This window comes from Orycteropus afer, unplaced genomic scaffold, assembly GCF_000298275.1.
Source record: "Orycteropus afer afer isolate SDZICR_OR568_19922 unplaced genomic scaffold, OryAfe1.0 scaffold00085, whole genome shotgun sequence".
In the NCBI taxonomy this organism is placed as follows: Eukaryota; Metazoa; Chordata; class Mammalia; order Tubulidentata; family Orycteropodidae; genus Orycteropus; species Orycteropus afer.
Genome location: NW_006921672.1, coordinates 6,961,710 through 6,985,911, shown reverse-complemented (window position 1 = coordinate 6,985,911; position 24,202 = coordinate 6,961,710). Strand labels below are relative to the sequence as shown.

The following is a 24,202-nucleotide window of genomic DNA, read 5'->3' as shown; positions in this document are numbered from 1 at the left end:
TTGCATTGTAGTAAACTGTGGTCAATGACATGAGACAAAGTATATGTGAACTGCTGTATGGAAAGTGAATTTGCTCTGTAAATCTTCACCCAAATTACAATAAATAATAATTAAAAAAAAAAAAGTCATTATCTTTCAAAGAAACATATGAAATATCTACAGATAATAAGATACCTGGATTTTCTCCAAAATAGTAAGAACTATACAAAATAACTAAACCGGGAGCTCTGGTGGCATAGTGCCTAAGGCATCGGCTTGCTAACCAGAAGGCTGGTAGTTCAAATCTACCAACCACTCCTCAGAAGGAAGACTGGGCAATCTACTTCCAAAGAAACACCGCCTCGGAAATCCAAGGAGGGGTTGCTATGAGTCGAAATCAACTCAACGGCCATGAGTTTGGTTTTGTTTGGTTCATACAAAATAAGTGATTTATTAATTTTTACGTATGTTGCATTTCAATTTTAAATTTATACAAATAATAATAATAATCTGCTATGAGGGACGGACAGGTTTGTGAACAGAGCAGGACTAGCCATGGGCTTGATGACTGTTAAGGCTAGGTAATGGGTAGACGAAAAACCAAACCTTTTGTCTTCAAATCAATTCTGACTCATGGCAACCCCATGTGTTATATAGGAGAAATGAGTTCTGTAGGGTTTTCTTGGCTGTAATCCTTACAGAAGCAAATGACCAGGTCTTTCTTCAACAGTGCTGTTGGGAGGGTTCAAACTACCAACCATTTGATTAGTAGTCCAGTACAAATTGTCTGTGTTACCGCTCGCTATTCTATATACTGAGCTAATAAACACAAAGAGGAAGATAAGCCAGGAGAAGTTTGGTTTGCACACATGTACGATGGAGTCCTAGCATTATTAGAGGAGGCTGCATGCTAGGCTCTGAATCCTTCCCACTGCCAAGCAAGGATGGGATGATAACTGTTGCTGCTGAATGCCTGTAAGGAGCTAGTTGTTACTTCATGTAACCCTTACCAAAAAAACCTCCTAGGGGACATCACAATCTCACTTTTTCTCTTTTTTGTCCCTCCTAAACAGGTTAAAAAACTAAGGTACAGTGAGTTGCAGAGCCAGGATGTAAACTCAGATTTTTCTGTCTCAAATCCCAGAACTGGATGCACTACACTAGCAGGGCATCAAGACTAGTATAAAAGGATGCCAGGGATCACAGGAATAACAAAGCCAGGACTAGTGGGAAAGTTCTGGAGGTATCAAATAAGGAGTAAAAGGAATAAGAGAAATTGAATAATTAGCATCTGAGGGAGGGGCCCTGGGCAAAAATGATGGTACCTGAGCTTGATTTCCCTGTACCCCTTCTCATTATAATATTGGCACATGGTCCTAACAAATGTGAGGTCACTGATTACATTTCAGTCTAGCCCCATCTCACAGTTATAAAAGTGAACCCCTACCATCAGACAGCAATCTCAAAAAAGAGGATGTAACTGGTTTAACATAAAATCTTGGACATTAGTGGAGCCAGAATTCAAAGTGTCCTTCAACAATTATCATCATCCCAAAGTTTGAACATACAAGTACCTTTTAGAATTTGAATTAAAATCCCTGGTGGAGACTGACACAAAGCACAGCTTAAATGCTAATAACCACTACTTCCTCACTCCAATCTTCTCCCTTAATAAAATAAGCCTCATATAATGCCTATACTTTTATGATAAGCAAAGGAGGGCAGCAAGCAATGGTAAAGGAGAACAGTGGCTTTGTTTTCTTCATCCCTACCCTTCAAAGAGAAGTCACTTAGGGTCTAGGGGAAAATACTACCTTTGCTTTGCCTTCTCGACTTAATTACAAATAGATATCCTACCTGTAAGCATTCATCACAGGTCCCAGAAAGATATCTACTCATCAACACAATTCTGATTTATGTCTTGCTGTTAGGTGATGTCAAGTCAGTTCCAACTCATAGTGACCCCCTAAGTACAACAAAACAAAACAACGTCTGGTCCTGTGCTATCCTCACAATCACTGCTATCTTTGAGCCCACTGTTGTAGCCACTGTGTCAATCCATCTCATTGAGAATCTTCTTTTTCTTTTTTTTTTTTTCCCCAGAATCCTCTTTTTTGCTAACTTTCTACTTTACCAAGCATGATGTCCCACTCCAGGGACTGGTCCCTCCTGATAACAAAGTGTGTGAGATGAAGTCTTACTATCCTCACATCTAAGGCGCATTCTGGCTGCACTTCTTCCATGACAATGTCTTGGTCAACACCCTAATTCAAATGCATCTTATGTAGTCTCCACAAATCCCAGCAAACTCAATTTTTAATTTGATTACTGCTACCCTTTCCCATAAGAGAGTGGTGGAGAATAAAGCATAATATTTGGAGTCAGTTGGGCCTGGGTTTGAATCCTGGCTTCAGCACTCATCAGCAAAGTGAGCTTTGTTGTTGTTGTTGTTGTTGTTGTTATGTGCCGTCGAGTCGGCCCCGACTCATAGCGACCCCTCCTTGGGTTTCCGAGGCAGTATCACTACGGAAGTAGGATTGCCCAACCTTCCTTCTGAGGAGTGGCTGGTGGGTTTGAACCGCCAGCCGTCTGGTTAGCAGGCAAGTGTCTTAGCCACTATGCTACCAGAGCTCCCAAGTGAGCTTTAGAGTGAATAATTTAACTTTTAAGCCTCACCCTCACAGTTTCTTTACTAGTGAAAGAAAAATAAAAGTATTATCTATTATTTTTTCAATAGACTGATCCAGTAGCTAACTTTGGCACTGTCCTAAGAAATCAGAGATATTCAAATAAAGAACTTAGTAAAGTACTTGGTACATGACAGGCACTCAATACATGGCAGCAATTAACACAAGCTCTTAGGAGTTCCTGGGTGGTACAGTTAGATGTTTGGCTAGTAACTGAAAGGTCGGTGGTTTGAATTTACCCAGAGGAGTCTCGTAAAAAAGTCCCGGTTATCTACCACCACAAGATCACAGACACTGAAAACCCTGTGGAGAGCAGTTCCACATTGACACACGTGGGCTCACTGTGGACTGAAATTGATTTGATGGCAACTGGTTGGCTGGTTGGTTTTTTTTTTTTCCCTCTGGCCCTTAATGCAATGTTATGAACCTTAGTTAATTTCTGTAGACAGAGCTAGATATTTTTAGGCATTCAAAAATATTTATGGCTGAAGTAAGCTGTACCACACCACTGAGACTCCATGAAGTCTTTCAATACTCTCCAAGTAGATAGTGTTCTGGAGTCAAACACCCTTTCTGAGATCTCCCTGATTCACCCACATGCAGAATTGATAATCGTTCCCTTGTCAATCATCACTGTGCCTTGAATTTAATTTAAATGTACTCTAGCCTTTGTCTCCTAACTGTCTCTTCTTTGAGGCTATGAGTTCTCTGAGGGCAGAGATGTGACTTATTTTCAATATCCAGTAACATAGATTACTTTCAATAAATTAAAAAAAAAAAAAAACTTTAAAAACTGCTAAGCAGATTGTGAGAAACTGCAGTCAATGTCATGAGACAAAGTGTATGTGAGCTGCTATATGGAAAGTAAATTTGCTGTGTAAACTTTCACCCAAATCACAATAAAAATTAAAAAAAAAAAAAAAAAATTGCTAGGCAGAGGCAATTCCTGTAAGGAAAAATTTTAACTTTTCCCTTTAACCAAGTCAACTGCATGAGACCCAACTGTGTTGACAGCACTGAGCAAATACTAAATGAAGTGAGAATTAATACAGTTCACACCCTGTCATGCCTTATTTAAATCACCAAGATTATAAAAACATTCCTGTAACCTGGCTCAGTCCTGGCACTGATGTTCTGCCTGAGGCTCCCCTGCGACTTCTACTTTTTAGAGCAATTTCTTGGCACCTTGTTTAAGAATCTTAATTTGATTCCATGGGAAAGTATGAAGTTCTCATTTTAAGTTCTGTTCTTTTGTATCTTACAAATTCCTCATATTAACGTGCTTGTCCTTATTTTACTTCTCCTAATACTGTAAAAGCAGGTTCTTCCAAACCATCTCTTCTTTCTCTGCAACAGAGATGATGCAGATAGCGCCCTATTTAGGAGGCAGGAAGGCTGTATGACCACAACAGCAAGGAGGGGAAGTGCCCAGTGAGCCCAAATGGAGAGAAGTCTTTGTTGTCAACACTGGTAAGGAGACAAGATACAACAAAACATATCTATTCTTTGACAGTATTATGATATGTCATGGACAGACCCACAGAAGATACTTCCAAACAGGCTGCAAATGAATCCAGCCTCTTGGATGCTCATCACTGCCATTCTAGCACTCTTTTACTTTCCCTGTCCCTGCAGAACTGACCTTATAGGGCTCTCAACTCTCTGGTTCCCATTTAAGGACCAATATGCCTGGAACAGGGACCAAAAAAAAAACCACCACTTCTGAATGTCAAATGTTCACATGATGCCTGGACATCAGAGGTGGGGGTCAGCTTTCTCATTCATGTTAAGCAAAGACTACTACTATTCAATATGTTGAAGGATTAATGCACAAAGATAGGAGATTGACCATGTGACTCTAGGAAACGTAGTTGCTACTGTAAGAGCCAAGAAAAAAGCTTCAAAAGTATGAGTGGTGTTCTGCTTTCTTTTTTTTGGCATTTTGATACTGTACAAGATCATACCAAAGTAAGGTAAATAATCAGTGTAACTACAGTCTTACCTGGAACCCTGGATCTCAAGAAATAGAGAAACTTCCCATTCTTGGAGTGCATGATGGCCCTCTTAATGAACTCTACCACTGATTGACAGCGATCTTCAAACTTGGGGTGACACCATAGGCTGAAGGTTCCTGCCATTGGAAAATTAAGAAGTAAAATGTAAAACTTACTTTAGAAAGGTCTGCAAGTAAGAACAAAGTAGGAGGTCTCACACTGCCGGATCTCAAAACCTACTATACAGCCACAGTAGTCAAAACTGCATGGTATTGGTTTAATGACAGATACATAGACCAACAGAATAGAACTGAGAACCCAGAAATAGACCCATCGACCTATGGTCAGCCGATCTTTGACAAAGGGCTGAAATCCATTAAATGGGGAAGAAAATGTCTGAAAGGTCTGCAAGGCTGATTGAAACATTTTAATGATTCTCACTTTTGGGAGAATAGTTTGTAGATAAGCTGAGTTTGACAAAGGTTCCTGAAACAACATCCCACATTAATGGGAAGAGTAATGTTGCCTTTAATAAGATATAAATGAGGTCTCATAAGATTTTTATCTTTTTAAACAAGCAAGTAATAAATTCAAGTCATAAAAACAGATAAAAAGTATGTCAAGTATAAACATGAATCCTTAAATCATAGACTCTGAACTTTCCTATAAAGACCCTTCAAACCTGAAACTAAACCCACTCCCAGACATCACCTTACAGCCAAACAGACAGGCCTTATAAAGTAAATGATAACACCCATGAGGAACCCACTCCTCAGAACAATCAGCCATACAAGACCAAAAGGGCAGCTTGCCCAAAAATAAAGTTCAAAAGGCAGGAAGGGTCAGGAAAGATAAACAATGCAAACAGGGAACTCGGGAATGAAGTAGAAAGCATGCTGTTACACTGAGGGGATTGCAACTAATGTTACAAATATATATAAAGCATTGAATGGGAAACTAATTTGATCTATAAACTTTCACCCAAATTGTTTATACACACACACACATATGTATGGCTTATGTCGATAATAGTAAAAGATTCATAGCAAAAGTAAGTTTAAATGACATCCCCTTCAAGAAGATCTAGTCTTCATATGCTCACGAATAGTCAAGGAAAGAGAACAATAGCAGTTTTGTGGATCTCACTCATTCATGTGTTAGGCACAGAAGTCAAATCCTGAGTCTGTCTTTCTTTAGCTTCTAAAACCCCATGTCCTAACACATTACAAAAATTCCATCTCAAACTTTAGGGTTCCAAAACCAAAAGGGAATCGGAATTCCCATGACAAAACAACAAAAGAAGAGAAAAACTAAAGCACTAGATACAAGGGAACCACCCACAAAAGATATACTAAAAAGGGGTCCTAACTGCTCAGGAGAACAGCAGATCTGAGTCTAGTTCATCTGAGTGGCAACCCCACTGCCCTGGCCCAGCAGGCCCTATTCTTTTGCTTTCTGAGCATGGCAGCCCCACCCCCCTCAGCTTTGAGCAATGACCCCATCCCCCTGGTATACCTTAAAGAACTGAGCTGATGAAGATCAGACTCTTTGAAACTTAGGAGGCTATGGCCCCACCCTTTGAGATCCAGGAGACCATGGCACCCCCTTTGAAACTGAGAAGGCCCTGGTTCCTGTGCCTCTGTCAACAGCTCTGCTGATCACCAAGCTGCTCCAGGGATGGTCCCTTTCTTTTCCTGGAGGACAACAGATGCAGCTCCCTTGCCTGTTTCCTGTCTGCAGAATTCCAAAAGGCAGACAGCGTTCTTGCCTTTCGTTCTTTCTCTGCCACCTTTAGTCTAGGGTTTTCTGCCGTGGTGGCTGGTGAGATCCATCAGTCATAGATTCAATGTCTTTGACAAAAGATTACGTAGCCACATCTTTGGTGAACATTTAAGGGCATGTGTCCTTAGTTTGTACAACACAATTTTCAAAATCTTTAAGCTCTGTTTTTATTTTGTGCTATTTATTTTTAACTCCATCTCTTTCCTCTTGCATTTTATTATAAGCAGCAAGGAAAATCACACAGCCCCTTTAAGATCTTGCTTAGAAATTTCCTCAACCAGATATCCAAGTTCATCACTTACAAGTTTCTTTTTCCACCAAACCTTTGAACATAATCCAGACAAGTTCTTTGACACTGCATAGCAAGCACCACCCTTCCACCACTGTCTAATTGTATGTCCATCATTTTCTTTTAAAGCCTCATCAGAAGCACATTTAACATCCACATTTCTAACAACATTGTGTTGCTGGCACTGCATGTGTTTTTAAGACAAAAGAGACTTTATAGCCCTCCACTTGCTTCTGAGCCCTCACTAGACTTGCCTTTGACATCCACAATTTACAGTTTCTTCAAGGCAATCTAGGCTTTTACTATTAAAAACCAAACCAAACTCATTGCCATCAAGTTGATTCTGACTCACAGAAACCCCTTTTGGGTTTCTAAGGCAGTAAATCTTTATGGAAGGAGATTGCGCAGTCTTCCTTCTGTGGAGTGGTTGGTGGGTTTGAACTGTCAACCTTCTGGTTAACAGTCAAATGCCTTGGGCACTACACCACCAGAGCTCCTTAAAATAGGCTTTTACTATCAGGCACCTTGGGAGCTCTGGTGGTGTGGTGTCTAAGGTATCTGACTGCTAACCAGAAGGCTGGTGGTTCAAACCCACCAGCCACTCCTCAGAAGAAGACTGAGTAATCTACTTCTATAGAGATACTGCCTCGGAAACCTAAAGAGGGGTCACTATGAGTTGAATCAACTTGACGGCAATAAGTTTGATTTTTGCAGAGGGGTATTGTTGTTGTTGTTATTTGCCATCGAGTCGGCCCCGACTCATAGCGACCCCTCCTTGGGTTTCCGAGGCAGTATCACTACGGAAGTAGGAAAAAGAGGGGTATTAGGCACCTTAAAACTCTTCTAGTCTTTATTCAATACCCAATTCCAAAACCACATCCACATTTTAGGTATCTGTTAGATCAGCACCCCACTCTTCCAGTACCAAATTGTCTTAGTTATCCAGTGATGCTGTAACAGAAATACCACAATGGGTAGCTCTGACGAACAGAAATTTATTTTCTAACAGTTAGGAGGCAAGAGGTGCACATTCAGGGCGTCGGCTCTAGGGGAAAGCTTTCTCTGTCAGCTCTGGGACAAGGTCCTTGTCTCTTCTGAGCATATGCTCCTGGACATCTTCATGTGGCTGCCAGCTCTCTTCCCCTATCTCTGTTTCTTTCATTTGTTTGTTTAATTTCTTTTATATCTCAAAAGACAAACTGAAGACACACCTTATACTAATTCTGTCTCATTAATATAACAAAGAAAACCCATTTCCAACTGAGATTATAACCACATATAGGTGAGGATTTACAACACATATTTTGGGGGAACACAAGTCAATCCATGAGAGTATCTCCAGATGGTAAGCTTTGGAACAAAGCATGGGAGAATTTGTCTAATGATCCCGGTTTGTGTCTTCTATCAAGAGTTTTACTGGCCTGTTCTGCTTCTTCGACACCTTGTTCAGCCCCTCCAATTTAGAGTATTTTAAAATGAGAACCTGATTCTCCCTTCCCTATCCCCTCCAGCATTTCTTCTAGTGATTGAAACCAAGGCCTGTATCAACATTCAAATGAGTTTGAGATTTTTTTCCTTATTCATAGCTCCAGTCCTTCTAATTCTTCTTATGAAAAAGTCAGCAAAGGTAGAGAAAGGCAAAGGGGAAAGAAGTCTTTCTTAAAACAGAACTTAAGTCAAAAAAAGGCAGATTACTACCTAAAATTAAAGGCCTCTATGGGAGCTCTGGTAGCATAGTGGCTAAGGCACTTGACTGCTAACCAGAAGGCTAGTGGTTCAAACCCACCAGCCACTCCCCGGAAGGAAGATGGGGCAATCTACTTCCGTAGTGATACTGCCTTGGAAACCCAAGAAGGGGTCGCTATGAGTTGGGTCTGACTCGACAGCACATAACAACAACAACAACATGTGACAAAAGCAGTGCCTAAGGCATTTGACTGCTAACCAGAAAGCTGGCGGTTCAAACCCACCAGCCGCTCCTTGGAAGGAAGATGGGGCAATCTACTTCCGTAGAGATACCGCCTCGTAAACCCAAGGAGGAGTCCCTATGAGTTGCAATCAACTCGACAGCGGTAAGTTCGGGGCCTTTTTTTGGTTATGTGACAAAAGGGAGCACTGGTAGCATAATGGTTAAAGCATTCGGGTGCTAACTAAAAGGTCAGTAGTGCAAATCCATCAGCCCCTCCATGGGAGAAAGACGAGGCAGTCTGCTTCCAAAAAGATTCACAGCCTTGGAAATCCTATGGGGCAGTTCTACTCCATCCTAAAAGGTTGCTATGAGTCGGAATTAACTCAATGGCAGTGGGTTTGATTTTTTATTTGGTTTATGTGACAAAAGAAGTCATAAGAAAGTAACAGACATCTATCATAGGACTAATAACCAGAATACACAAAGAGCTATACATACATCAACATGTATACATACATCCAACAGAAAAACAGGTATGTGCCACTTACAGAAGATGAAATATATATGAAATGCTTAAACTCACTAAAATCCCAGAAATGCAAATTAAAATTTATTTTAATCTATTAACTGTGGCATAAACTTAAAAGATTACTAATATCTAAGGCTGGATAAGGTAGTGGAGAAACAGGTAGTCTCATTCACTATTGGTAAGAATGTAATTGGCAGTGTATTGGAAGGCAAACTGGCAGTTTCTATCAACTTTAGATATGTATTGCTTTTTATTCAAAAATTCCATTCCAGATGTCTTAGAAAAACATTCCCACATGTGTACAAGGAGGCATAAGCAAGAATATTCACTGTATATTATTTATAATAGAGAATAACTAGAAATAAAGCTAAATAAACTTTGATAGCAGAAGAATTAAATAACAGCATATTCATAACGCTATTTTGTACTAATGTAAAAAGAATAAGGTAGGTTTAAATGAGCTTAAAATGAAAGTTCTCCTGGACACTTAACCAGGATACGATCCTTTGTAAAACCACACAGAGAGAGAGAGAGAGAGAGACAGAGAGACAGAGAGAGAGTGCGCTTATACATATAAATTAAAGAAAAATGTCAAGAAGAATAAACATCTAACTGCTAACAGCAGCTACCTCTAGGGTGGGGAGTGAAATTGGTAGGCTGATAAAAAGGTGCTTTTACTATCTATTCAATATATACATACATAGCATACTCAAACAATTATTTAAAAAAAAAAAAACAAAAAACTCACTGCCATTGAGTTGATTCCGAATCACAGCAACTCCCTTTGGGCTTCTGAGGCAGTAAATCTTTACGGAAGTAGATTGCCCAGTCTTCTCTCCATGAAATGGCTGGTGGATTTGAATGGCCAACCTTCTGGTTAGCAGTCAAATGCCTTGGGCATTATACCACCAGAACTTCTTCAGACAATTATAGTATAAAAAAATTAAGAAAGGAAAGAAGATATCTTATAAATCCTCAGTGAAGCCCTGAGGTCTGACAAACTCCTAAAGTCATTCTGAGACACTCAAATACTTGAGATGACAAAGGGAAGAGAGCCAACATGCTCCTATCTCATTGCTGGATATACACAACCAAGGATCTAACCAATCTGTAAAAGTCTAAGGACAAAGAACCACATCTTCAGCTTTCTCTGCACTTTCCCATCTCTCTTACCCTTGTTCCTAGTTCAGGGATATAGGCTCATGATCCCCTATTCACAATTCTGGAAACCTTTTGGCAACAAAAGGTTTGGCAACATTTGCAACAAAACATTTGGCAACAAAACCTCACTTAACCTTTTGGGGTAACTACAAGGAGAAAGTGAGAAGAGAGCTGTTACAATGTGGGGGATTGCAGTCAACATCATGAAACAAAATGTATATACACTACTGCATGGAAAATGAATTTGCTCTGTAAACTTTCACCCAAATCACAGTGAAAACTAAACAAAATAAAATAAACCCTAATTTAACCTTTTGGGAGGCACCTTCAGGTCTTTATTTACCCCCTTTAGTGTAACTATTCACATTTCCCTACAGAAATTACCAATGTGCTTTAACTGCTGGATAATGGTCCAGATCCAAATGAGTGTGTTATATAGTATATGGTTCAAACCCACCAGCCACTCCTCGGAAGGAAGGTTGGGCAATCCTACTTCCGTAGTGATACTGCCTCAGAAACCCAAGGAGGGGTCACTATGAGTCGGGGCCGACTCGACAGCAAATAACAACAACAACAACAACCCTTTCTAGTAGTAGTTAAGCAACAGTTAAGGCACCTGGCTGCTAACCAAAAGGTCAGGAGTTCAAACCCTGCTCCACAGGAGAAAGACATGGCAGTCTGCTTCCGTAAAGATTTACAGCCTTGAAGTTCTACTCTGGTCCCATAGGGTCACTATGAATAGGAATCAACTTGATAGCAGTGGGTTTTTTTTTTTTGGTTCAAAAATGTGAAAATTTCTCAATTATAAAACATAATTTGCCCTGAGGATATCAGATAAGAAACTGTAGGCCTACTCTGCAACCCTGACTGACATTTCTTATCAGGCCCCTCCAAAAGAGCTCTAGTGGCATAGTGTCTAAGGCATTTGACTGCTAACCAGAAGGCTGGTGGTTCTAAACCCACCAGCTACTCCATGAAAGAAAGATGGGGCAATTTACTTCTGTAAAGATTTACCACCTTGGAAACGTCGCTATGAGTTGGAATCAACTCAATGGCAGTGAGTTTGGTTTTGGCTGGGGGAGCTCCAAAGAGCTCTGGTGGCACAGTGGTTAAAGTACTCAGCTGCAAACCTAAAGGTCAGCAGTTTAAACTCACCAGCCGCTTCATGAGACAAAGATGTGGCGATCTGCTTTTGTAAAGATTTACAACCCTGGAAACCCTATGGGGCAGTCCTACCCTGTCCCACAGGGTCACTATGAGTCACAAGCAAGTCACCAACAGTGTTTGGTTTGAGGGGACCTCCAACAACTCTTACCTCTGTAGTGCTCCATTCTAGTGTGGTGGGTGATACCCTGTGATCGGAAACTGAGGCTCAGGATATAACGAGGATCAGAACTGTCTCGTACCAGGAAAGAACCATCAGGCTTCCCTTTCAACTTCATCTCTGCATCTTCCCAGTTCATTGGCCCCCAATACCAACCACACTGTCAAAGATAAGAAGTAGTCATGTAGTTAACAGAACAGAAAAATGGCAACATTTTCAGCACAGTCTACCTTACCACAGGAGAATCCCCCATTCTCCAAAATATTTCAAGAGGTAAAAGCAGCTGAAAATGGTCCAACCATTACCAACGCTCATTAATAGTAATGGCTCATTATGCTTTCAGCCTTCAAAGTAACAGAAGAGTAACTGCAATTCCATCCCTGAGAACTGGGTCAGTTAATTCATCAAGATCAGCTTAAAAATGTAAAAATTTCTCCAGAACTTTTCTTCATCATGTTCAAATTTTGTTTTCCAAATCCAATATTACTACATCTTCTACGGAATTAATAACAGCAGCATACTGTTTTGTCACTGTAACTATGGAGGCAAGGAAACTACTCTTCCTCTAAAAATAATAAAAAGATAGCCTGGATACAGAATTAGGAGGGGTGAAGGGGAGAGAAGAGAGCTGTCAGTCCTCAGGCACCACCTACTTTCTCCAATTCTCGAAGGCTGGCTGTAAAGCTGCTTGAGTCAGGCCGGTAGAGGGGACACTGGAAGTGTGGGGCAGGCTGGCTATGCAGGGATTCAGCTGCTCTGATGGGAACAATCCGGGGAAATGCATCTGCAGGGCAAGAGAGTGGTGGCCACTTATTTCTCCTTGTTGCTCCCAACCACAAGCATACCCTCCCCGCAAACAGAGATGCTAACTGAAGAGGGGCAAGGCATTAGAAGCTAAGCTGGAAAGGGTGAGAGCCAAAGCAGTGGGAAGAGCTGGATGGACTGGAACACGAAGCTGTGTGGGCTTGTGTGAGCTGTGAAGGATGGGTGGGGCATTCAACCCCAGGAAAGGCAAAAAGGAGCTGCTCACTAACCTGACTAAGGTGACTACTTGAGGGGCTTCACCAGCCTAGAGCGATTCCAACTTCTCCCACCTCGAGGTGAAGTTCCGGAAAAGCAGCCTTGGAAATAGTGACTCGCTTACTTGCCCAAGAAGCGTAATGATTTTACCAGGCAAGTAGAAAAGTATGGTGATTTCATTCATTTTATTCCTTGGGCACTGGAGGCTGGCAAAGTAGGTGTGGGCTACTAAATGTGGTACTTATTTACAAGGCTGCAGTAAACACGAAAAGCTTAGGAAAACCTCAGAAATTTGAAAAGCAGCTACATATTATACTTTTCACGATACTAAGGTAATTTCCTAAGTGCCATCTACTTGAGATTTGCAAAATAGTCTTAGCAGCAAAGAGACAAAAATATTTAATAGACTTTTATCCCTAACAAAAATCAAATTCACCGCCATTAAAAAAAGTAAGAAAAACTAGTTCTTGGCCTCTTTTCCAGGGAGTTCTGGCTTTCTCACAGTGCCACAATTTCCAAATATCAATTCCTCCCATCCTTCAAAGATTTATCACTTTGCACTCCCAACTCTTACAAGTCTTGCCTCTAAGCTAAGCTAACCTGGGGCATGGGGTGGAGGAGGCGGAGGTAGGGGGAAGGACTGCAGGGAAGACCCCATCGGAGCCACAAGGACAGATGTAGGCAGCGTCCCACTGATATCATCTAGAAGAGAGAACAAAAGCAAGAGGTTCAGAAATACGAGCACAGAATGAGCAAGGGAAAGGCAAGCAAGAGGGAGAGGGCTCATCAGGCTGCCTTCTGGGGCTAGATGGCCTGATCTTCACCTTGTCTTTTTGCACAGAAGGCAACAATCATTTTAATCTGGTTTGCTCTGCTTGGAAAGGAGTGTAAGGTTATTCCTAAAGATTCAGGGCAAGATAAATAAATAAATAAAATCGACCTACCAATGGTAAATATTATAGCATGCACTTACAGAGATGACAGGGGTGCTGAGAGAGGGACAGGAAATAATTGGGTCATTATTAGAAACCCAGAAGCTTGTCTGGCTCCTGGCAAAGGACAGCAGGTCCCTAGAGCTCACTCTCCCACTAGGGAAGGAAGGTGGAAAGGGAGGAGACTATACCTAGGAGACTGAGGCTTCTTCTCGGAGGAGGAGGGGGAGTTGGAGGATGTGGAGAGGTCAGGCCCCGCTGAGAGATGTCCACGTCCACAAGCGACACTGTTTCACCTGGGGGATTCACGGAGCGAGCGTGTTACAGAAGCACCTTGCCAAAGCAGAGGCAGAAAGCAGAAGAAAGCAAAGGGCAAGCAAGGGAGGCGAGTGGTCCACGGCTCTCAGCAAGCTCAGAGTCGAATGTTCCCCAGGGCTGGAATCACCCCTGAACACCAGAGGAATCAATTTTAAATTCTGTCAATCCTTTGCCCTGTGTTAAGGGTTTGGGATTCTTTAGGACAAAAACATGGGATGACAGCGGAAAAGTCATCTAATTCTGGGTCTACAAATGACTTACAATATAACCTTGAACAAGGTGTTTTCTTTATTCAAATGGAAGCCACACAATTTATTTTTACAGACTTGTATATCAATTTCTGCCTTAGGGAACAAGGCAAATGGCTTGTTAGAAGCCCACAAGGACATGGAAAGCAATAATCCCCAATAGCTGAAGTGGCAAAGGCTGATAAATGCATTTACAATCCTAAAAACTAACAACCTCCACAATCAGCCAAAGCTGATTACTCTATAATCAGGTAAGCCTGGAGGAAGCTTCTCAGGAGGAACTTGGTGGTGGTGGTGGGGGGGGGCCCACATGATTTCTCCTACTTCCCAGCATGTCCTGCAGTTCCGTTCTCCTTACCACCCAATCCCATCTACTCCCTCTCTACGAATCACCAGAAAATAAAAGGTATTTTATTAACATTCAGGTTGACAGCCAAGAATAGGTATGTTTTGGACGGTCTGATCCACAGATCAGAACTCAGGAATTCTCTAATTATTTCCAACTTTTTCTTACTCAAGAGGCTGAATCAGACCCTCACCTAGTATTCCAATGCTCTTTAATTTGAGAAAATGAGGTGATCAAGATCCCTAAAAGGCTTTTGGAACGTAAATGCCATTTTTGTTTTGTTTGTTTTTACAAAGGTCTTGAACACTAATTAAGATGAGAAAAGTTCTTCTAAAAATCATCAGTGGAAGTTCTAGGAAGCTGGTGCTGGACTTACCACAGTTTAGTTACTGAGAGACTAACTTCCCAGAGCAATGAAGTGACTGGGACAAGTGGTTAAAGTGACCATCTGCCCTGATCCAGGATCAGAGAGGTCTAGATTGTAGGTATGGCACTTTAGGATGCAATGCAAGTAAGCTAAGTAAGGCTGTCTGAAACAAGAACACTGAAACTGAGCCTACATATGTGGGTGGTCCTTACTTTAAGGAGGAAGCAATTATTAACTAGAAAACATGCTGCCACAGGATAAGATTCTTTAATTTGGGGCTTGAGGTAAGAAAAGAGAGACCTCCTTCTCTACTACAGCAGATGCTTGCTATAGGTACCAACTCACTTGTTCTAATAGCTCATAATAGTCTACCCAAGCATGGGGTCCCACTACCTGCTTAACATCTTCCTAGAAATGCCCGTTCCCAAATCATAATTCTTCTAACCATCTTCTTCTAACCATCAACATCCGAAAGTGTTTGGGTTTGGAATCTTTTACAAAAATCTTCTCAGTCACAATCAGTGAGGGTACTGAGGTGTAGAACTTGAGGCGGCGTGGTAAAGACCTTTTCTATTATTTGAGCAGGAGGCTTCATAGGTGATTGACATAATAGGAAGTCTCTCTCTGAGAAAGCCACCAAAGGATATCCAACCCCCTTCCTACTTTTAACAACTGTGTTCCCTGCTGCAAGAGGACAGACTTAAATTAGATACAATGAAGAACTCGGAACAGCTGCAAGAGCTGCTAGCCCCTAAAATGGGAAGACAAGAGCTCATATAATCCACTTTACCCAAAGTCTTTCAAAATAGACCAGCTAATCATGGATCATGTTTATTAGATGATCCATCAACTCCTCTGGAGGCAGGGGCAGGAAATGCATGACTTTGAAGAGCCTTTTACACACTGTGATCCTGTAAATTTATCATTCCATGGCACATAACAACAACAACTTTTAATTTACATGTGAGGACCCTGAACTCTAAGCACTGCATAACTGCTTGTTGTTGTTGTTGTTATGTGTCCTCGAGTCGGACCTGACTCAGCGACCCTTCCTTGGGTTTTCAAGGCAGTATCACTATGTAAGTAAATTGCTCAACCTTCCTTCCGAGGAGTGGCTGATGGGTTTGAACCACCAGCCTCCTGGTTAGCAGTCAAGTGCCTTAGGCACTATGCTACCAGAGCTAGGGTCACCTAATTGCCAGCAAGCAGTCGTTACCTCAAACTATAAAGCATCCAAACTGGAGAACACATTCCACACCATAAAAATAGCCTCCCCCCAAACCCAGCAGGCATGCAATGAAGAAAATAACTACAGACATGCCTGAGGCTCCCTCTGCGATCCATCTGCAAGTGTGTCCTGACAGGGCTCAGAGGACTCCCACCTTCAGATGTCAGAAGAAAGAGAAATATATCACCCTTACCTGTGAACAAGGGGCTGAAGGAGACCGGAGAAAAGGCACTTTGAGTTCTTGTCAACCTGGGCTTCCTAGGGGTGAGAAAGCACACAGAATAAAGGGGAAAAAATGAACATGTAAGCATCTAAATCCCTAGGACACTCGGTTCCAGATGCACTGAAAAACAAAGAAAACCCTAGTCACTGTCAGCAACGTTCTTGTAATAAAGCCTAAAATTTAAAGGGAGAGAATGAAGTAATTAAGGCAATTCCTTAAATAGATTTGGCTATAAAATTCACCACCCTATAAAGCAACAAGAAATTCCTCTGGATCTCTCCATATTCAGTGCATTATAAAACACCTGGAGTGGTAATTAGCAAGTCCATTTCAAGAGGGAGGAAATGGAAGGCAGGGTTGCTTTTCACATGGGAGCCAAGAAAGAGGCTCTGGACCTGAACAGGAGCTAGCTCAGAGCAACAGCTTTCCCTCTGGGCCTACCCTTAGGAGGAAGAGGTCCCAAAGTGAATAAGGGAACATATTTGGATTTGACAATATCACTATGGGATGCATCCTTCAACAACTTAAGACCTATGCTCTGTGCACAAATGTACCCAGATATGGATCCAATCTGTTAGCTAACAAGTGGGCTCCCTCAGCTTCAGGGCTCTGCCCAGCATCCAAACAAGATGGTCCCTACCCCTGGAGCTTTCCCCTGACTTCTTTGTGCTGTGCCAGGGAACCTGACTGAAAACCCAGAATCCTAGGAAAAGTTACACCAAAAGGTAACTTCACTTTGAACCAATTTCAACTGGCTTTTCAGTCAGAAACGAAAGAAACCCAAAAGCTCAGTCAAAGACTTTCTGGCCAGCAATGTGTCCAGCTCAAAACCTCACCTTAGGAAGGGACTGACTGTTATACAAAGGAAACTACTTGGTGGGTGATGAAAATACACTGTATCTTGATTGTGGTGAACTTACCATGACTGTATACCTTTGTCAAAATTAACAGAAGTGGACACCATAAAAAGGTGGGCTTTTTGTTTGTTTGTTTGTTTTGGTATATAAATTAAACCTGAATGAATCAAGCTTAAAAAAAAATCCCACTCCAGAATTCAGTGCCTGATTCTGGAAAGCACTACAGTTGGTCACCTGCCTTTAAATATATCCTCACTCGAAGGACTAAATAAAATAAACTGTTCAACTATCAATTGTATCAATTGGGGGGAGGTGCAGGGAAGGGGGATGCAAAGGAAAAAAATTCAAAATGAAATCCTATTTAAAATTATTTGACTTTGGAAAATATTTATGGGTTTATTAATATATATCTCTGAGCTTCTCAGAATTCACTTCAAACGGAAGCACAAAACAAAGACCTTACTCAGGAAAAGCTGAGACACTAGTTGGTTCCTTGTCTAAACCTATCCTCAAACAGTCTCTGCAACCTTCTCCATGCTGAGAATTGTGGAGTCTCGTAAGAATACACACTGTGAGTGCCCACCCCCCAGTACACACAGAGAGGTGGCTACAGAAAAATAAGACACCACCACATGCAGCCCCTGTGTTCATAAAAGTTGATCATGATGGTCTACGGCTTACTTCCAACACTCCAGGGGACTGGAATGGAAAGTTAATTCCACTGGACATGAACTTTCAGATGGCTAAAGAGCTTCTAAGCTAATTTTTATTTGCTAACTTGTGGTACAACATTAAACTCAGCAAGTAGAAACCTATAGCACCGGCCTTCCAAAAGGTTCACACCTCAGCCATTTGGCTGTTTGCCTCTTTTCACAGGAAGCTGCATTACTCTGCCATCTGCCCATGCTGAGGATGCTAGGGATGAGGCTGTTCGGTGCCACACACTGAAGAACGGCAGTACCCAAATACACATATCTTGCAGAGGCCTTCTCACTTCAGCTCATCTTCTCCCCCGCCCCCGACATTTTGAAGGAGAAAATCTTAATTTCTAGGATCTAGAAAAAGAAATACATCTGAATCTAAACCCAGGCAGAGCCATTTGAGAGCCCCAGGATGGTTTTTCCTGACAAATAAGGGGGCCTCATAGATGGAAAGTTGGGGAAGTGGTGGGTCTAGGAGGCTGAGCTAATAATAATTATGTGTGCTTCCATCTCTCTTCAGGGAGATACTGCCTAACCGAAAACCCAAAGCAGTTTCTGCCTTAAAGATCCTGAGAGCATTCTGATGGCAGTCATCCATGAAAAGACCAATCTAGACAACTATTTTAGGGGGAAAAAAAAAAAAAAGCAAGAGAATGATTAACATAAAATTGAGGATGGTGGTGGTAAGCTGGGGGAGGGAGAGAAGGGGAATGCAATCAAGAAGGAACACACAGGGCTCTTCAAAGGTACGGATAACATTCTATTTGCTGAGCATAAAGATGGGTACCTATGTACGGATTTATTATTATTTCTATAGTTTACGTACTTTATAGGAATCCCTGAGTGGTGCAAACAGTTAATAGTTGGTTTACCAGCAGAAAGCTTGGCAGTTTGAACCCACCCAGAGGCACCTCAGAAGACAGGCCTGGAGATCAGCCTTGAAAACCCTATGGAGCAGACCCAACTGCAACTAACAACAATATACTTAATATATCCTCTTTTACACACATGGTATGTTTTAGAGAGATGAAAGTCCATTCTAAGCTAGGTGAGCTGTTTTTGGAAAGCAACATGAATGATACAGCTCCTTGGGTCTATGGATGTGATAGCATTTTTAACCAAACCTTCTACTACATTCCCACGTTATTTTTATTCCTTACCAGATCATCTTGACAAGAATTGGAGTATAAAAGTTATGCCAGTATAATTTTGCCAGTGGGTCACTAGCATCTTGACAGAAGAAAGACTTGAAGGGTGGAGTAGGATTTGTGGGCTATACCTCAGGTGATAGAACAGAGCAGAGCAGAAGACCTTAGGCAAACTGTTCCCCACCTGAAGCTGGCAGTCCTTTGTGTCACCTGTGCACTGCCTGTGCTGCAAGTAACAGAGGTAGAATGCCTCTGTCCATTTCTACCCTGCAAATTACTATTTCTACCGCAACAGATCTGTGGGATAAAAGGAGTTAAAAGCTTTAGACTAGCAGATGATAACACATAGATAAAACCATTGGCCAGTTTTCAAATTCCCTGAAAACTCAAATGTAGACAATGAAATAGTCCATAAATCGCCTCTACTGATGCCCTAAGACTTACTTACACAATTCCTTTCCTAAAGAAGCCTCCAAATGAGGATGTCCAAATACCAGGTTTTGTAGCCCCACTGTACCTCTGCCCCTGCTAAAGCACAGTGCCAAGTCAGCCAGCCTGTGCCATTTCCAACATGTCATAAGCTAGTGTCTGTTCATGTGCTACAGGCACAAAAACCATGTGTTCATTTTTTAGTTCCAATACACAGACATCTGTGCAGCAAGGTCAGATCCAAAACTCCATCATAAACCAGCAAAAGAACCTTGGAGGGAATTTCCAGGGAAGAGCAAAGAGGCATAGCCCAAGGTCTAAAATCTTAAGAATGATGCCAGTGAGGAGAATTTTAAGAAGTGAAAGGCAAATGGACAGAGATTTCTAAAGCCAGGGAGCTCATTCCCAAAGAGAGCTGCCAACCACAACCATGTATTACAAAGATAGTTAAAAAGACCAACAGAAGATGAACCCAAAATCCAAACATAAACTCAGAACTTCCTCCACTCACCATAAAGTCACTTTGCTGTCAGCATGTCACTCAAAAAGACTCCCTTCAATCTAAAGACCAAGGAAAGAGAGGAAAGGGCTTTTCATGTCTGCCAGATCTGTCCACGACAGCAGGGGCCCTAACTGATGCCAAGGCAGCCTGCCCCTCTTTCCAGAATTTTCTCTTTTTTTCCAAACAAATAGATAGGAAACCACTACAGAACTGTTCTTCTTTTCTCTACCTCACAACTATGACAGCCAGTGATAGCCTCAACTGTTAACTGAATAAAAAACAAAATCTTGAAAAATGCACAAGGTACCCATTTCCAACCAAGTGATTCCAGTCTGTTGATTCCAAAAGATAGGTCAGATCAGTAGCTATTTCTCATCAAATCCAAAGGAAGACAATCAGCTCAAAATATGTGAAACAGACTAGGAACCCCACTGGTTTTCCTGAATAGCCATTCTGTATTAACCAAGGCCCATAGGCATGAAGGATACCTCTCTGCATCCAACATATGTGTGTTATAATAAGGCCTACCCCAGTTCCCTAGAACAGAAACCTGATTAGCTGCTGGGTCCACTGCTTCCCCCACTTGAGTTCCCTAAGCTCGCTCATACTGTATTTAAGACCAAGTATATCCAGGCAGGCCCAGTTAGTAGACTTAAAAGCATGTGAAAGGAATGAAAATTTTGCTTAGTGTTAAAATATGGGAACTGTCAAGGCTTATAAAATGATTTAGGAAGCACTTTCTAGTCAGTAGCTGTGGGAAAGGTAGATGTTGAGAAGAGCAAAGAGAATTAGGCCTAGAGGTTACTGTAAAAGCCTCAAATTATACAGCAAGGACTGCAGGCCCATAATTAACTCCAACAAAAAGGAGGAAGGCATATACCCTTTGGCAAAAGACTGAACTTTCTCACTGCTTTCAGGTCCTACCAGTCAAAACAAGAGAACTAAAAATCCCAACTCATCCTTCCTCCCAACAGGGCGGACTTCCTCAGAGAGGAGGTGCAGACCCACAGAAATCACAACTACCCTGGCCAGACACTCCAAGCTTCTCACAGCTGCAAGGCTGCCAGCAAGACTGGCACATAGTAAGCTGTGGAGAAGCTAACAAGCAGCACCAAATCCCAAGCCCTTAAAAAAAACACCAGCTCAATCTTATTACTTCTTCTCAAAAAAGCACAAAATACCTTATCTAGATTTCTCATTTTCATTCTACTCCTATAAGGGCAGGAACAAAACAGAACTCTCTCCCCCATTTTACAGATTTAAAAAAAAAAAAAGAAAAAGAAAAAAGGGAAGCATGAAGAAAACATATTTGGCACCCATCCCACAGCTGACAGTGGAGTTCCAAATGGAATCTAGACATCCATATTCTCTATACAACATGCTGACTCCTAACAGCAGTCAACCAAACGTTTACACACAAATACCTAGCTCCTCTCCAATTCATCAGAAAAAGTCCCTGAACCAAAAAATGTAATTCTCCAGTGCCCTGAACTAAGCTTCTTTGCAGAGCCACAGCCCAATTTGCTCTGCAGCGGAAATCTGTATTGTGCTTAGTGTGAGGGTTGGTGACAGAGCAGGCAATGACCATTAAATTCTGCTTCCAAAGCCAAAAAACTGTAAAATGTTATATGCCTTTTCCCCTTCCTAATCTATTAGACGTAGCAGCTCATTTCACGCCACACCTCGTATTTGGCTTCTCTAGAATCCTAGACCAAGTCCTGGTCAATATGGAGCAAAGGCAAAACAAACCACAACATTAGCAATCTATCCTGTGTCATTACCACAGCTTCAATTCCATCCTCACTCATCTGATGAAAATTTCATCCCTACTGGTGAGTGGAAACATGGAATGCTGTGCCTACCACAAATAAGCTGCTTCAGCAGCCATTCAAAACCTGAGCTCCCAGCATGAGCTCATGAAAAACAAATGCAGAAACACTGGCCTACCTGAACACACAACATGCATCAACCTACTAGTTTCTTTAGGGAGTTTGGGTTTGGCCTGATACCCAAAATGAGCCCAGGGCATAGCAGAAGGACCAGCAGAGGCAACTCAACCCCAAACTTTCCTCGCAGAGGATCCAGGTGCCCTTGAAAAGAGAAGTTCATGGATGAACGGTTCCCAGTTCAGGTCATTCTGGGAAGGATCAACTGGTTTCAAAATTCAAATTCTTACGCTCTAGACATACTGATCTTTTCAAAAGCTTCCCAACTGATTCCAGCCACCAGCAAGGCTTTCAACTTACTCAGTCCACCTGCTATTTAACCCTGGTTCATGGCTGCCAGTACATCTCAGGAATCATGACATAAGCAGCACCAAAACCAATTCAAATCTAAGAACACATCCAAAAGCACAAAACCACAATGGCAGTTACCACAAGGGAAGTCCCATTTCATCAACACCAAAGTTGAAAGCTTTCTAAACCAACACTACAGATCTAACACTGTATGTCTGAGAGCAGTCCACCCTGCAGAAAAGGAGGAAAACAAGCCACTCCAAGTCTAAAGTCTAGAATTTTCATCAATTGTCCTAGAACTACCATGCGAACGTCTACACCTCATACTTAAAAATTCTTACAGGGGCTTGAGAACAAACCTATTCTCTATTCTCAGATACTGATCTGCACACAGGCTTGAGATAACAAGCTTGTCTAAGGGAACAGCCAGAGAAAAATTAAAACTTTGACTAGAGATGTCCAGCTGATTGCTGGCCTACAAATGCACAAATTCATCACTTCATTTGTATGCATAAGCGAGGAGGGGGGTGAGGTGCTGGTACACAGAATAGTAAGCACAGCTGTCAAGATGCAACACCAGCTTTTTGCCCCAAAGGCCAAACACTTCCAGGCAAGGGGTGATCTTAGATACACAGCTTAGAAAAGAGAAAGGGTAGGAGCGGTTTCCAATGACCTCCAAACTCAACAGAGAAACGTCAAATGAGAAACTTCACAGGGTGTGAATTCCTTAAGAGTGAAAGTTGTTCCCACAATTTACCAGAAACCTCCACAGAACCTACTGGAGCTGTCACCTGTCACCACCCTTAGCCCCAAGTCTCTGCCTCCTCCAAAAGACTAAATCTTTTCCTGACAGTAGGAAAAAAAAAAGGGGAGGAAATGAAACAAGAAAAGGAAGTCTGTCAGCCAATGCCCTAAGCGGTCTCACCTCCCGGCGTCCAGCTCTCGGCTCGCAGAGCCACTCATGTCTGTCAGGCTCGCAGCTGAAGCAGCCAGCTCTCCAGAAGGCCTCTTGCCGGTCCCATCCCCACCGCCAGAGCCACCGTTGCAGCTCTTCGTGCGAAAGAGGCGACTGAGGCGGATTTTGAGGGAGCCCTTCCGAGAAGGGCCCGCGAGTGGCCGGAGGGGCCCAGGAGGCGGCGGGGGCGGAGGAGGCTGCTGCTGCTGCGGCTGCTGCTCCCCTCTACTCAGGCGCCCTGGAGGGACCAAGTCCTGAAGCGGGAAAGGGACTGGGGGTAATTCGGGACCGGGGGGCTGCAGCAAAAGCCGGCCGCCCCCTCCTCCTCCGCGGCCCGGGCTGCTGAGCTCCTCTTCCGAGCAGCTGTTAGTCTCTAGGCTCTCGGCCTCGGATTCCAAGCCCTCTAAGACCAGCAGCGCGTCGCTCGTTTCCGTGGGGTCCTCCCCGGCCTGCGGGGCGGCAGCAGGCGGCTGGGGTGGCGGAGGGGGAGCCTGCGGGGGGCATGGGCACGGGCAGCAACCCCCACCGACCGTCTTGACCCCCGGCCCTGCCGGCTGCCCGAGCCCTAGAGCCGCCAACTGTGCCTCTAGTCCAGCCGCCGGGCCCCAGGTCCGCTCGAGCGCCAGCCCCGACGGTAGGGCCTTGGGGTCGAGAGCACAGCGGTGCCGGGAGCACAGCAGTTCCGAGGATCCAGGCTCTGGGGCCGCCTCCGCGTCCTCCTCCTCCGGGGGCCGACCCACGTTGCGGAATACCATCAGCTGCGGCGGACGGGAACCCCGCGGGCCCGGCCGCGCGAGGAAGGGTGGCGGCGGGGGACCATGGCCCGGGGGCGGCGGCGGCGGGCCTGACTCGGGGGCCGCCTCTCCATAGCCGAGCAGGCGGCTCAGGACGCGGTACGAAGCGGCCGCCGCCGCCTCGCCATCCCGGAGCTCAGCCCCCTGCATCGGGGAGAGGGAGAGAGGGCGGGAGGCTGGGAGCCGGGCTGGGGTGGGGAATAGGCCGGGCCCCGCCAGAGCCCCGCCCGCCGCGGCCCCCGG

The 24,202-nt window shown here is 43.2% G+C and overlaps 1 protein-coding gene across 1 annotated transcript in view; it reads right to left on the bottom strand.

Moving 5' to 3' along the window:
- The window catches only part of SOCS7 (suppressor of cytokine signaling 7), a 43,991-nt gene extending 19,882 nt beyond the window's left edge, over positions 1-24,109 (bottom strand). The window contains exons 1-7 of the mRNA XM_007942003.2: positions 23,136-24,109; positions 16,307-16,371; positions 13,798-13,902; positions 13,275-13,376; positions 12,308-12,438; positions 11,646-11,814; positions 4,669-4,797 (exon numbers count right to left, since the gene is read on the bottom strand). Coding sequence (XP_007940194.2) covers positions 4,669-4,797; positions 11,646-11,814; positions 12,308-12,438; positions 13,275-13,376; positions 13,798-13,902; positions 16,307-16,371; positions 23,136-24,109 — 1,675 coding nt within the window. The remainder of the gene's footprint in view (positions 1-4,668; positions 4,798-11,645; positions 11,815-12,307; positions 12,439-13,274; positions 13,377-13,797; positions 13,903-16,306; positions 16,372-23,135) is intronic.
- Positions 24,110-24,202: the final 93 nt, after the last annotated feature.